The 12,967-nt window shown below is 55.6% G+C and overlaps 3 protein-coding genes across 10 annotated transcripts in view; 1 reads left to right on the top strand and 2 right to left on the bottom strand.

Annotated features, from left to right (window-relative positions):
- The first annotated feature begins 26 nt into the window (after positions 1-26).
- Positions 27-2,228, top strand: FBXL15 (F-box and leucine rich repeat protein 15). Its single transcript, XM_036829373.1, has 4 exons — positions 27-217; positions 391-544; positions 897-1,402; positions 1,899-2,228. The coding sequence occupies exons 1-4, from the start codon at positions 165-167 to the stop codon at positions 2,086-2,088; spliced, it is 903 nt and encodes a 300-aa protein (XP_036685268.1). The 5' UTR covers positions 27-164; the 3' UTR covers positions 2,089-2,228.
- Positions 2,229-2,336: 108 nt separating this feature from the next.
- Positions 2,337-12,413, bottom strand: CUEDC2 (CUE domain containing 2). Of its 8 annotated transcripts, none has more exons than XM_036829370.1 (9): positions 12,362-12,413; positions 4,250-4,336; positions 3,756-3,899; positions 3,600-3,661; positions 3,391-3,512; positions 3,123-3,305; positions 2,920-2,981; positions 2,747-2,834; positions 2,337-2,662 (listed from the first exon to the last, which is right to left on the bottom strand). In XM_036829370.1, exons 2-9 carry the CDS (start codon positions 4,321-4,323, stop codon positions 2,516-2,518), a joined length of 882 nt encoding a protein of 293 aa, XP_036685265.1. In that variant the 5' UTR covers positions 4,324-4,336; positions 12,362-12,413; the 3' UTR covers positions 2,337-2,515. The 8 variants fall into 8 exon arrangements, 7 of the variants coding, with proteins under 7 accessions (XP_036685265.1, XP_036685264.1, XP_036685266.1 ...); XM_036829369.1 differs by lacking the exon at positions 12,362-12,413 and adding an exon at positions 9,357-9,500; XM_036829371.1 differs by lacking the exon at positions 12,362-12,413 and adding an exon at positions 9,357-9,500 and having other exon boundaries at positions 2,747-2,807.
- The window catches only part of C16H10orf95 (chromosome 16 C10orf95 homolog), a 7,501-nt gene continuing 6,895 nt past the window's right edge, over positions 12,362-12,967 (bottom strand). The window contains exon 2 of the mRNA XM_036829374.1: positions 12,362-12,460. The gene's annotated coding sequence lies outside the window, so the exon portion shown is untranslated. The remainder of the gene's footprint in view (positions 12,461-12,967) is intronic.

Below are 12,967 nucleotides of genomic sequence, written 5' to 3'. Positions count from 1 at the left end.
CGCCTTCAGTTTCGAGATCCATCCGGAACACTTTCAGACAGGATCCTCAGTGAGCCGGCACTCGATTGAATCGGTCTGTCTCTACAGCCAAAGTAGGCGGGTTCGCTGCGGCCGCTCGAGGCCAAAGCGAGACGACCTTACTGCGCACGCGCAGTAGACAGCCGATGGAGCCACCGATGGAGCAGTCCGGAGGGGAGCAAGAGCCCGGAGCCGTCAGGTACCGAGCACCGGAGGGGCCGAGAGAGGGAAAAAAGGCCTGGGGGAGGGGAGCTGAACCAGGGCCGGGTCTGGGGGTCGCTTTTAGGAGCCGGGGCTCAGGAGCATAACGGAGGCGGACTCGCAGGTAACAGCAACCCGGGGACGCCGCCGCCAACGCCCCTTTGCCCGCAGGCTCCTGGACCTGCCCTGGGAAGACGTGCTGCTCCCACACGTCCTGAGCCGTGTGCCGCTGCGCCAGCTGCTCCGGCTGCAGCGCGTCAGTAGGGCCTTCCGGGCTCTAGTGCAGCTGCACCTGGCTGGGCTGCGCCGCTTCGACGCCGCTCAGGTAAGCCTGGGGCCGGACCCCGCCCCCTTCTGGATACTGCCCCCGCCCCGGCTCCAGCCCCGCCCCCAACCCCCAGTCCCCAGACCTGAACCTCCAGCCCCCAGCCCCGCTGTCTACCCTTCGAGATCCCCCTTGGGCCTCTAGGAATGACCTGGAAGCGATCCACCCAGTGAGACGTACTCTCAAAGGGCGAGTACCGGGAATCAGCTCAGAGGGCGCATAGGGTCTCTCCTGGGAGGGCAGGTGGCAAGCCCCGAGGGCGACCTGCTGCCAGGAAAGAACTCCTCAGGGACGGATAGGCAGCGTCCGCCCCCGGAACCAGCTGAGAGTCGAGGTGCTTCCCCGCCCGTAGGTGGGTCCGCAGATCCCGCAGGCCGCATTGGCCTGGCTGCTGCGGGACGCCGAGGGGCTGCAGGAGCTAGCGCTGGCGCCGTGTCACGAATGGCTGTCGGACGAGGATCTGGTGCCGGTGCTGGCGCGGAATCCCCAGCTGCGGAGTGTGGCGCTGGCCGGCTGCGGGCAACTGAGCCGCCGCGCGCTGGGGGCGCTGGCCGAGGGCTGCCCCCGCCTGCAGCGCCTTTCGCTCGCGCACTGTGACTGGGTAGATGGGCTGGCGCTGCGCGGCCTCGCTGACCGCTGTCCGGCCCTTGAAGAGCTGGACCTCACCGCCTGCCGACAGCTCAAGGATGAAGCCATCGTGTATCTGGCGCAGAGGCGCGGCGCAGGCCTTCGCAGCCTCTCGCTGGCTGTCAACGCCAATGTGGGGGACGTCGCCGTCCAGGAGTTGGCTCGCAACTGCCCGGAACTCCAGCACCTCGACCTAACCGGCTGCCTCCGGGTCGGAAGCGACGGTGTCAGGTGCCTGGGCCTGGGGTCGGTGGGATGGGAGGATGGCAAGCACTTAGCCTCTGGGGGTCGGGGCGGGCTGTAGTTGTCGAAAGGCAGAACTGGGGTTTCTGGATCTTCCTGCTACCACGGCACCCCCATTCTGAACAGGAAGGGCCTCTAGGAATGCCTAGGCCAGAGAGCCCACAGTTTAAAAACTTTTTTGAACCAGTATTTACACATTGGGAGATTTCACATAGAAAGTACAAAAGTCAGATTTCTGGCTGTTCTTCATCAAGGGGAAAACCTTGCAATCCTGGGCACAGCTGAGAAGCAGGTTCCCTGTTTCAGAGACAGGAAGTCTCCGGTTCACTGGAGGCATTAAGTGTATGACCCAAATCGGGTCTCCTCCTTCCTGTACGGAGGGAAGAAGTATGCCCCGAACTGGAGGGAGACATGGGCTTTGCTGGCTCCCCCACCGTGGGTGTAGCGGCTTCACGCCCCTCGCCTCACCCGGCTCCTCCCCCAGGACGCTGGCCGAGTACTGCCCCGCGCTGCGCTCGCTGCGGGTGCGGCACTGCCACCATGTGGCCGAGCCCAGCCTAAGCCGTTTGCGGAAGCGCGGCGTGGACATCGATGTGGAGCCTCCGCTGCATCAGGCCCTGGTGCTGCTACAGGACATGGCAGGCTTTGCACCCTTTGTCAACCTGCAGGTCTGACCCGCCTGCCGATGGGCACAGCTGGACTGTGAAGCGGGGCTTCACTGTGAACCGTAGGGAAACTGAACTGTGGAGGCCTCGGGTGAGAGGCCAGTGCCCTGCCCTACCTTGGAGCTTCAAATAAAGAGCTTTTTACTCCTTCTTGCCTGGCGCTGCCGCCCTGTTGGAGATAGGGGATGTGAGGCTGGGAGAGACAGACACAGTACTCCAGCACCCCAGCTGTGAAATGACCAGAATGCACTCACACCTTCCTGGGGCTACCTTTACTGTGCCCATGGCAGCTCCAAGAGGAGGTTAACACTGTGGAGCAAGGAAGTAGGGAAAGACGGGGGACAGGAGTTAGGGCGGGCCCTGTGTGGAGGTGTAGGGCGCCTGCATCCCTCTGGGATCTGAGCCTAGACGGCTCCGGCAGAGTCTGGCGAGTGCCTCAGTGGAAGCGGTACTTTCTGGCTGGCTTGAGGTTGATGTATGTGGCCTTCATCTCCTCAGCCTCAGGGTTCCGCACATCTTTGAATCGCTCCCCTTTGGTGCTCACTACCTGGTTGTCGATGTATCGGATCAGCTTCTTGGGAGCCTGTCAGGCAATCAGGTAGTGAGTAGCAGAAGCCAGGAGACAGTTGCACCCACTCCATGACCCTAGGAGCCGCGACCGTCTCACCTCCTTAGGAGTCATAGGCCGGTGAATCTTCTGATCCTCTGCGCTATCCACCATCATGTACCTGCCAAAAACTGGCTGGGTGAAGCTCCTGCCAGCCTAGGAAAACCCTCTTAAGGGCCAGGCCCGGCCCGGCCCGGCCCAGCCCAGCCCAGCCCAGCCCAGCCCAGACTCACTTCTGCAGGATGAAAGACTTCAGCTCATCCTTTTGGGGGCCTCTGAGGCGCCTGGGCAGGTCCTGCAGAGAGAGGAAGCCTGTCTAGGGCCTAGGGTACCAGCAGGAAGAGCAAATGGGGATAGGCTAGGGGCGGGGGCTTAACACTAAGGTGGAACATAGCTGAGGTTACATGGGGTTGGGGGGGTGTCTAGCAGAGGATACCTGGTTGGGGCCATCCCAGGCTGGAGGCCCCTCCTCCTTCCCCTCTACCAGCATCTGCACAGCTTCTTCCAAGTCCCCTCGAGCTTTGGCCAACACCCACTGGGCCTGCTCCACCGAACAGGTAGGGAACACCTCCAGAAGTACATCCACCCCTGGCAGCAGTTCCTCCTCAGCGCCGGATGCCTGTGGGCATAAATGTTGACAAGAGGCAATACTTCCTCCTTTCCAGGGCCCTAGCTCCCTCATCGGTACCCTCCTCTACCAGTACCTCATCTTGGGTGTCCCCAGCAGCAGTCGGAGAAGACATCGTCTCTTTTCTGAGCCGCTGCAGAGGCTCTGGGGAGACAGATACCTGACCTTGGACCTCAGAGCTCTGTGGTTGCAGGTTCTCTTAAAGAGGCAGAAAGAGCAACAGGTTTGCCAGGGCTTTGGAGGATGGGGGTTTGAGTCACCCAAGTGCCCGATTCCCAGACTCACCTTTGTTCCTGGCACCACTCAACTGCCCTGAGAGCTTCTGCATCATTTCCCCTATTGTACCTCTGAAAAGGCAAGGAGGGCGGTAAAAGGACAACTCTGGCCACCCTCCACAATCAGCCAGCCCTCCTCCTCCTCTTGGTCCCAGCCAGGCCCCACCTGGGGATGTGGGCGAAGCCAGGCACATAGGCCTCCATCATCTCAGTGAAGGCCTCCATATCGAAATTCTCCTCCGATGGGCCTGAGGGGCCCAGGTCCTCAAGGACCCCGAGCACATAGGAGAAGATGACCTCATCCAAGCCGCTGCAGGAAGGGGACAGGACAAGCCCTGTTACCTCCAGCATTGCCACCTAGCCTGGGACTCCAGCCCTCGGCTTCATGGGGTCCAGGAGCCAGACCTCAAGCCTTAAGCCCAGAAGAGTATCCCACCCCCCCACCCCCTCAGAGCTTTGGTTTCTCATCTGTTCAACAAGGGTGACAGGAACAGGATGAGAGGTAAGGCCATACCAGCAAATCATAATCAGCCCTCCTCCACCTGAGGAATAGGGCTGAGTACTTCCCACCCCAGTCTTTCCACTGGCCAGGGCCCAGAGTACTGCCCAGCAGCTCCAACTCTGGCCCCAGCATGACCCTTCTAGGAGAGCAGCTTCTACCTGAGGTCAGCCTCTGGGAGGTGCGTCTGAACAAAGGCAAGGAGGGCTGCACTGACAATCCTCTCCAGCTCCATGCTCTCTCCTCTTCTGAAGGGACACAAGACAGAGGCTTGTCAGGCCCTCTTCTGCCTACCCCTGCCCACCAGGTCCAGGGGCGGCCAGCTCCTCCTTCCTGCCCTGCTGTGGAAACCATTTGTTGATGTTGCCCATAGCTTCCAGTTCTTCAGCCCTCCCCCGCTCCCTCAAGCAGAGCCACAGCCCCCTGCCTGCCTGTCTCTCCACCTCCTCCAGCCTGAGACAGGGCAGGACACTGTCTCAGGAGAAAGTTTCCAGAGTGGACGTTTCCCTCCCACCTCCCCCTGACCTCTCCCCATCTCCCCACCCCATTCCCCAACAGTAGGCCTAGACCCTCTGGGAAGAAGCCAAGGTCTTGAGGTCACATGCCTCCGGCTGAGGAATCCCATCACTGAGAGGGCCACTTGGCCCCCAAGTCCAACCACAAGGGACCCATTGTCCAGCCCCCCAAGGAGCAGGCCTCAGGACTGAGCACAGCCATTCCCCCACCCAGAATGGGCCACCCACCCTCTGCACAAAGGGGCTTTTCTGGCTCTGGGGCCCAGATAGAAGGGGAAGCCTTTCATGAATTCTCTCTTCCTGCCAGGTCCTTGCCCTTCCAGCAGCTTGGGCCTATCTACGGAGGACTTTCCATCCTCCTTCCCAAGGCCTACGGAGCCCTACAAGATCTGGCCTTTGCTTACCTCTCCAACCTCACCACTCCCTCCTCGCTGACTCCACTCCTGCCCCAGCAGCCTCCTTGCTATTCCTCAGACTTGCCCAGTTTCTTTCTACCTGTCTCCTCCAGATATCCACATGGCTCATCCCCTCACCTCTGCCAGGGCTCTGCTCAAATGTTGCCTCCACAGAGAGACCTTCCCTGACTAACGGACCAAAATTAGGCATTCCCCATACTCCCCAATCCCTTACTCTGCTCTATTTTCTATATAGCATGTACTACAGCTCCATGTTATCTTTATGTTTATTTGCCTGTTGTCCTCCCCCACAGAATGTAAGCTTCAAGAAGAGGGAGTTTGGGGGGGGGGTACTTTGTCTTATCCATTGGTATAGCCCTAGTACCTAGAAGAATGCCTGCACTTAGTAGGTGCTCGATAAATACTTATTGACTTATTTCATTCCTACTTACATGCCTTTGACTCCCTAAAGTCTGTATTTGGTAGCCAGGAACATTTAGGTGATAAAGAACTGCTCCAGACCCACAAGTCCAAATGTCAGCTCATTATCCCACTCAGAAGACTCAGGGGCACCTCAAACTGAACCTACCCCCAACTCACCATATCCTCCCGATCTGTGTACTCCCCCTCCAAACAGGCACCTCCTGTTTCACCGGCTAACATGACTCACTCAGCTGCCAAACCTGAAACTTGGGGGTTACCCTTGATTTCACCCTCTCTCAACCCCTGCTGCAATCAATCAATCACCAGGTCCTGTTGAATCTATTCCCTTATTATTCTCCATTCTATCCACTTCTTCCCAACTACAGTCTGGCTTCTGCTCTACTAAATTTTCTCAGGCTAAGGGCATGAGTTACTTTTTCAGGTTTTGGTCTCATTAGGTTGAACCATATGAACTTGCCAATATTAACCTGTTTTTGATCTCAAAAAGAAAAGAAAAAGGGAATTTCTTATAGTTTCACCTAATATTTGCCCTTTCAAGCAGCACCAATGTTGGTCTAGGAGGCATCACATCCTCCTATTTCTCTTCTACCTCTCTGGCCATTTCTTCCCAGGCTCCCTTCTCTGTCCCCCTCTCCTCTGCTTCCCCCTAAATGTGGCAGCAAAGTTCAGGCTCAAAGCTGCTTCTCCTTTCTCGTCAGTCTGCACCCTCTCTCTCTGGAAGATCTCATCTGGGCCCACATCTTCTTGTACCAACTCCATGTCACCAATTCCCAATGTCCAATCCTCTAGTTCAGTCTCCTCCTCTGAGCTACACACTTGTACGTCTACCTCTCTGATACCTCCATGGGGATGACTTAACATGTCCCAAACTGACATTCTCCCAAGTCTTTTATTCCTCCAAGGCTGTCCTCAGTATACGCATGTCCACGTACCCAGCTGTTCCTGCCACAAGTCTGGGAATTATCATTGACACCATCCTACCCCTTGCCTTCTCACATCCAATCAGTCACCATGCCCTGACCATTATCCCTCAACATATCTACTTCTCTCCATCTCTACTCCCACTTGGCTCCAACTCTTGCCTTAACTGCAAGAGTTTCCTAAACGTTCTCCCCACTACCATCTTTCCCCCAACAACCTATTCTCCACAAAGATCATGGCTGTACAATATTTACCAAAAAATCACACTTTTCCTGCTTAAAATCTATCAGTGATTTCCTGCTTCCCTTCAGATAGTCCAGATTCTTTTTGTGGCCCTCAATTCAGGGCCTTACTCCTGCTTACATCTCTCCAGCCTCACCATGCACCACGCCGCCCCGGGATCACTCCCCTCCACCCCGGCTTGCTTTCAGCTTGCCAGCACTCCAGCTTTTTCACGGCAAGGGTCTTTGCACAAACTGTTTCTTCTGCCTGGGCAACGTGCCACCTCCACCCCTTCACTTGCTAACTCCTCTCACCTTTCAGGTTTCAGCTTACAATTTCCTTCAAGGGATGCTCCCCTGACCCTCTAGAACTGGTTTGGTCTCCTCTATCTTACACCCTCATTGCAGACTACACTTTTCCTTACTTAGCAGCACCTTTTACAGCTATAATTAAAACATTACTGGGGCAATGTTTAATGTTTCTTCCACATGTTTCATGAGGGCAGAGACTACACACCTGGCTTATTCATCAATGTACACTCTGTCTCCTGTGAAGTAGACACTCAATAAACAGTTACTCCCCACTTTAGAAATGAAGAGATTGAAGCTCAGTGGGTTTAATGACTTGCCTAAAGTCACCTGGTTTGACTGTGGTAGTCAGGAGATAAATCCAGGACACCTAGTTGAGTGAGTGTTTATTCTAGGGGCTACTCCAGGGGATGGGGAGATGTCAAGACCTCCAATTGGGTTGAGATAGGGTTACCATCTATTATCGCAGTTCCCTTGTCCCCTGACTGGTAACACAGAGTTGCTGTGACAGCACAGGGGTCACTTAGGACAGCAGAACTGAGAAGCCCTATCCTACCAGGGGAGGCCAGCCTCTTGCTCCAGACCCTAGCATAGGCCCTGGGGAGGAAGAGAACTGCTCAGACAGGGCATACCAGATCCCATCATGCAGCTCCCCCAAGAAGTCAGCCCCCTATGGAGACCTACATCCACCCTGGGTTATACCAATCCTGGCTGCTAGCAGTTGCCTGCCAACCTCTGCTGGGACAAAGGTCCATGGATGCTGCATGAAAGCTTCTAGGGACGAAGCTCTCAGGGATGTGTCTGATGCCCCTAGGTTTCTAACCAAGGTCCAAGAGCTGGGGAGTTATTATTAGGAAACACCCCACTGTGCCCAAATAAAAAGTCTTCCTGCCCTGAACTTTTGCTCTAGCTTGTCTCCTAGTGGAACATCCCCCTTCCTCCTGTTCTTGGGCTGCCCAAGCTTCACCCAGCCTTCAAAGCTTGCCACTTCTTTTTCACCCATCTCCATCCCCCTAGGCTTCCTCAGTATCTCTTTCCTGCCCAGAGGCTTCTCCTAATATTTCTCCTCCATAGTCCCTAAGCTGGGGAAGCTGCAGCCTGAGCAGCCAGCCTTCTCCAGAGTAAGAACATGATTTCCCTGAGACTTTTCAAATTCTGGATATAGCCCACAGAACCCCATTACTTCCTGGGGGCTCCAAATCAGGGTTCACTGGTTAGTTGCACCCATGAAATGTGATTGTCATCCTGTCATGAGTCCTGTTTAAACACCTCTGATGAAGGTAAAAATATTTAGCATTTACTGACTGCTTACAATCTATCAGGGATTGTGCTATGCACTTTACATGTATTAACTTACCTAATCCTCACAATTACCTTAACATATAGATACTAATATATCATATTGATATTATCCCATTTACCCAAAAGGAAATGGAGGCACTGAGAGGTTAAGTAACTTGCCCAGGGTCACACAGTAAGTTAATGGCAGATTTACACCCAGGCAGTCTGGCTCATTGCTAATCACTACACTATACCACCTTTCATGATGCAAATGGTCAGTCCCCAGCCTGTAATCTGATCCTCTCCTGCTTGGCTGGCCCTCTTGCCTACCTCAGAATCTTTGCTCACACCATTCTCCCCATTCAGAATGTCTTTCCCTTTGCCTCTCACTCTGCAGGCCTCACTTCCTCCCTGGAGCCAACCCTGACTGCCCCATCCTCACTGCCCCCAGCTGGCCTGAGAGCATCCCCAGGACCAAGCACAGGCCTGGACTTTCCAGATGTTCCATAAAACCTCCCTGGACAAGTTTAAGTGAGACTGGGGGAAGGAGTACCATGTTGTTCCCTTGGGGTGGGGAGATGCCCAAGGTGGAGGGAGAGCAGAAGGCCATGTGGGAGGAGGAATCCTGGGAAGCAGAGTGGAAGAAGTCTGGGGCACTCAAGAGGGTCTAGAAACGAGGTCTTCACTGCTTCTCCCAGCCCCTACGAAGCCCAGCTCCTGGGGCCCTAGTCCCATAACGCAGGTTCCAGAACACATCATTGTCCCCTGACCCCCAAGTCAGGTCTTAGAGGAGCCAAGGACACCGATGGGTACACAAGGGTTTCCGGCATCCAAAGTCAGGCAGGAGCACAAATGGGGGGAGGCGGGAACACAGGAAGTGGGACCATGATGATGGCCGACCCCTGAAGCAGGAGCTCCCTAAACGAGCTAGCGGGGTACCCATAAGCATCCAGAATAGTGGGCCCGAGGGCACAGGGATGCGGTTGCGGCCCTGAGGGACACATGACGAGGGAGGCCTGAGCAAGCTAGGATGTGCCTTGATACAGGCCAAGGCGAGAATCAGAGATGGGGGGGTCCGGCGGGCCCCGGGGGTACCGTGGGGAGACACACAGGACGGGTACCCTGGGTCAACGCTCTCCGCGACTCTCCTAGCCCTGGGCCGGGGCCTAGAAGGGAAATCACCTGCTCCGTCGGGCGCCGCCGGCGACTTGTCCCGCGCGGTGCAGCTCTCATCCCCCAGCCCCACCAACGAGATCAAAGGCGGGGCCCAGAGCGGTTTCTTTCCAGAAGCGCTGTGGTAGCCATTTTTAAGAAGGGCATGCCCACAACTGGGCGGGGCTTCTGCTACCATTCTCATTTGTCTCAGAGCTTTGGGCGAGCTCCCGCGGCGGCCATTTTTGTTGAGGGCAGGGAGGAGTTAGGCTTGGAGGTCCAGCCAGTGGGTGGAGTCTCAGTGACTGACTGTATCCCCTCCTACTGCCTTGTCGTCTGCCCAGACAGGAGAACATTTTGACCCCACCCAGTGTCTTCCCATCCGTCTTACTTCCTCGCCCCCAAATCTCCGCCCTCAAATCCTGTAGCTTCCCCACCCCCACCCCGCCCTTGTCTCGCCCTCGTTGGTTCTTGTGGCCCTACTCCTAGACCCAGTGTTCTTCCCCAAATCCCGTGTCTCTCCCCCTTCGTGTCCAGTCCATATTCAAGCCCTGTCACCCAACAACTCTTAGGTGCTGACTTACCCGCCATGTCTATCTCTCCTTTGTATTCTCTTAACAGCGATGTTTCCCCAAGATTAGTATGGGTTACAGGGCCTGGGTCTTGGGACTTGAAGCCTGGTTTGGATGGTGGAGGGGGTGGCAGCAGGTGCTCTGAGCGAGGATCCACCTGAGCGCAGATCCAGGACGGCCTGCAGGCCATGCCCACCCCCAGTAACTTCATGCCCGAGTTGGCAGGGCTTCTCATTTAGGACAGGACGGCTGAAATCCAGTACCCTGTAAGGCCTCAGCTTCCTCTTTCTCTTCCTGCTATGGAGCTTCCCGGTGCTACCCTGTGGGGAAGCCCATAGCCTTCCCTTCCCAAGAACCCTTTAATGGGTCATGAGGGAAGGAGTTCCATTCAAGGGTGAACTCTCCCATCCCCGATCAGCAGGGATGAGCCTCTTTTCAGGGCTAGTCCCCTTGTGGGGCGCTGGGGACCCAGAGATTGTCCCTATCCGCAGGAGCTCACAGTCCAAGGTAGAAAGTCCCATCCTCTCTTCCCTAAGGACTGAGGCAGTGCCAAAATATGGAGAAAAAGGGGATCACTGCTCCCTCTTCCAGTCCTGTCCCTCACAGCAGCCTCCCACCTCCCCACCAGGATCCTCTGGCCTCAAAGAGAGCAAGATGTTGGCTGCTGGAGAGAGGGGGCAGGAAAGGGGAGGGAAGAAGGAGGGAGCACCTTTGGCGACACGTCTCCCATAAAAGCACTGCTGCTGCCAGCCTGGTGCTGCTGGGGTTAATGAGGGGTGGGGTGACAGCCACTCTGAACTCTGGCCAAGCAGGCCACTGGGAAAGGGGTGATGGATAGCTGCCAGCCCTCTAAAGACTTGGCCATCGCTCCCCTTCCCCAGTCCCCTATCCTCCCTCCCCCTCCATTGCACAATACTGATGACTCTTCTCTCCCTACCACCCCCATTACAGGAATTTTCAGGTTTCCTCAGAAGAGCTGTCCCTAGTCCTGGCTCAAGACCCTTGTGGCCATCCCTGAGGCATACCATTCCCCCTCCCCCACAGCCTGTTTCTTGAATAGCAGTTGGATGTAGCTACATATTATCATGGGAAAGAACTTCCTGAGCTTTCGGGGAAGGATGATGGGAAAGACCATTTAGAGGGAGCCCCTCAATTCCCAGTTCAGACCCTGGAGAGTCTCAACTCTGTGCAGCAAGGGTTAGGTTTTGGAGTCAGAGGACAGAGGGTGGGCTGAGGAGAGGGACCACCACAGGCACAAGGACACACACAAACTGTAAGGCAGGGGATCCAGGGAACACTTGTCCTTCTCGACATTCCATAGCAGGCTGGACCTTAAGCCCCTGATTTGCTGTCCCCTCAGGTCTCAATCTCTCTCCACAGGATGGGAACAAACTCCACTTACGCTTTGGATGGTGCTTGACGCTACATGAGGTGAAAGGAGGGATAGCGATACCTCCTCTCTCCCCATTCCGTCAAACGAATTCTGCAACTGATGCTGGGTCTCCTGAGCTGGTGGGAGGAGCTAGAAGCCTGCGCCGAAGCTTCCCCTAGCACATCAATTCCCCATCATCCAACCTCAGAATGAGGAAATTGGGCTTGAATTAGGCATAAAGAGCAGATTTCCCAGACATTAAGAGCAGAGAAAGAACCCAGCTGGCTGGTCTCAAGGGGTGGGAGGGACTCAGAGACTGAGGTGAGGAAGGGAATGCTTTGAAAGATGGCGGGGGAAGAAGGGGGTCCCCACTCTTGCTTGAGGTCAGCAAGGGCTCTCTGGGCAGGGTGCCTGGCCCTCCCACACCTTCCTCCTTTCTCAGAAGAGCCGGGATGGGGCGGGGGCGGGAGTTGGCTGGGGCGGGCCCTATTTAAGGAGCAGTCTCTGGGAGCATCACTGTAGATCCAGCTCCAGGAGGGAGAGAAGAGGCTTCATGGGTAAGTGCAGAACCCTTTCTCTCAACTCAAGCAGGGTGGGGGTAGGGTGACTCCTGAGGCTGCCAGCTTGCCTTTCCATCTCCAGGGATAGGCTGCAGGTCTGCCCCGTGAATGGGAATAGCACCCCAGCCCTCAGTTTAACTCCGTAGAAAGTCAACGTGTGTTTCAGGGAAGTCTTTCTCTTCTGCTCCCTTATCTATCCCAGGTACTTCAGATCTTCACTTCAGGTGGGGAGATTTTCAGGGAGCTGGGACTCCTGGACCTCTCTCTATCTTGGGGATCCACATTTTGTGGGTCCTCTTTGGCTCAGGAAGCCACTCATTATCTAGAGGAATACCCTTCTCAGCGTACATGTTCTGGCTGTTCCCCTAGCCCCTTGCCCATCCAGTTCCACATCTGGCCCCACCAGGAGCATATCTCTGCAGGAGATGACGGGTCTGACTCTGCAGTACCCACTGAATCCCTACCACAGCCCTGAGTCCCCTCCCCTCATATCCTACATCAGTATCCTGTTAGAATTTAGAGAACCCTTACCTCTTTCCCTAGCAATGGGCCCCTATTTTCAGCTCCAAGCTCAGACCCTCGATGGAATAGGAGGAATCTTGAGATCCCAGGTTCCTCTTCTGACACATCCTGGGAATGGGGGAAAATTCACAGAAGGGATCACAGGAGGGCAGCATCAAGGCTAAGAGAACTTTGGCCATCTGGCTCTGAGAACTGAATTCCATAGGCTGTGAGCTCTAGCAAATGCCCTGGGGACTCAGTTCTGGTGCCCGGCTGTGCTGTACTGTCAATACTGAGGTCATGGGGGACCTGCTGTCTCAGGCTCACAGCGTCCCAGCCAGGTGCTGCCACCTGCCAGAACTTTTAATAACTTCGAGTTACTCTTCTTGTCAAAGACTTCAATGGCTCCCCAAAACTCCTCACCTTGCCATTAAAGTCTTTCAAAGTATGGCCTCCACTTAGCTTTCAAGCCTGATCTTCCATTGCTCCCTGGTTATAACCTGTCTTCCAATGAAACCCTGCTACTTCCTGCTCCTGCTGCCATGCTTTTATTCATGCTGATCCCTCCTCAGTTCTTCCTGGGACACCTCCATTCCATCGCTATCTGCCGGAATCCTATACATCCTTCAAAGCCTC

Source organism: Balaenoptera musculus, chromosome 16, assembly GCF_009873245.2.
Source record: "Balaenoptera musculus isolate JJ_BM4_2016_0621 chromosome 16, mBalMus1.pri.v3, whole genome shotgun sequence".
NCBI classification, from domain to species: domain Eukaryota; kingdom Metazoa; phylum Chordata; class Mammalia; order Artiodactyla; family Balaenopteridae; genus Balaenoptera; species Balaenoptera musculus.
The sequence above is the reverse complement of the archived record's forward strand: the minus strand, read 5'-3'. Positions and strand labels throughout refer to the sequence as shown.

What these genes read in the sequence shown, in the direction of transcription:
- FBXL15 (XM_036829373.1), top strand. Translation starts at nt 165, where the DNA reads ATGGAGCCACCGATGGAGCAGTCCGGAGGGGAGCAAGAGCCCGGAGCC. An exon ending in CAAGAGCCCGGAGCCGTCAG is followed by an intron (nt 218 to 390) that starts GTACCGAGCACC and finishes CTTTGCCCGCAG; the next exon opens with GCTCCTGGACCTGCCCTGGG. An exon ending in GTCGGAAGCGACGGTGTCAG is followed by an intron (nt 1,403 to 1,898) that starts GTGCCTGGGCCT and finishes CTCCTCCCCCAG; the next exon opens with GACGCTGGCCGAGTACTGCC.
- CUEDC2 (XM_036829370.1), bottom strand. Translation starts at nt 4,323, where the DNA reads ATGGAGCTGGAGAGGATTGTCAGTGCAGCCCTCCTTGCCTTTGTTCAG. An exon ending in GAGTGGTGCCAGGAACAAAG is followed by an intron (nt 3,513 to 3,599) that starts GTGAGTCTGGGA and finishes TGCCTCTTTAAG; the next exon opens with AGAACCTGCAACCACAGAGC. An exon ending in CCTGGGATGGCCCCAACCAG is followed by an intron (nt 2,982 to 3,122) that starts GTATCCTCTGCT and finishes CTCTCTCTGCAG; the next exon opens with GACCTGCCCAGGCGCCTCAG.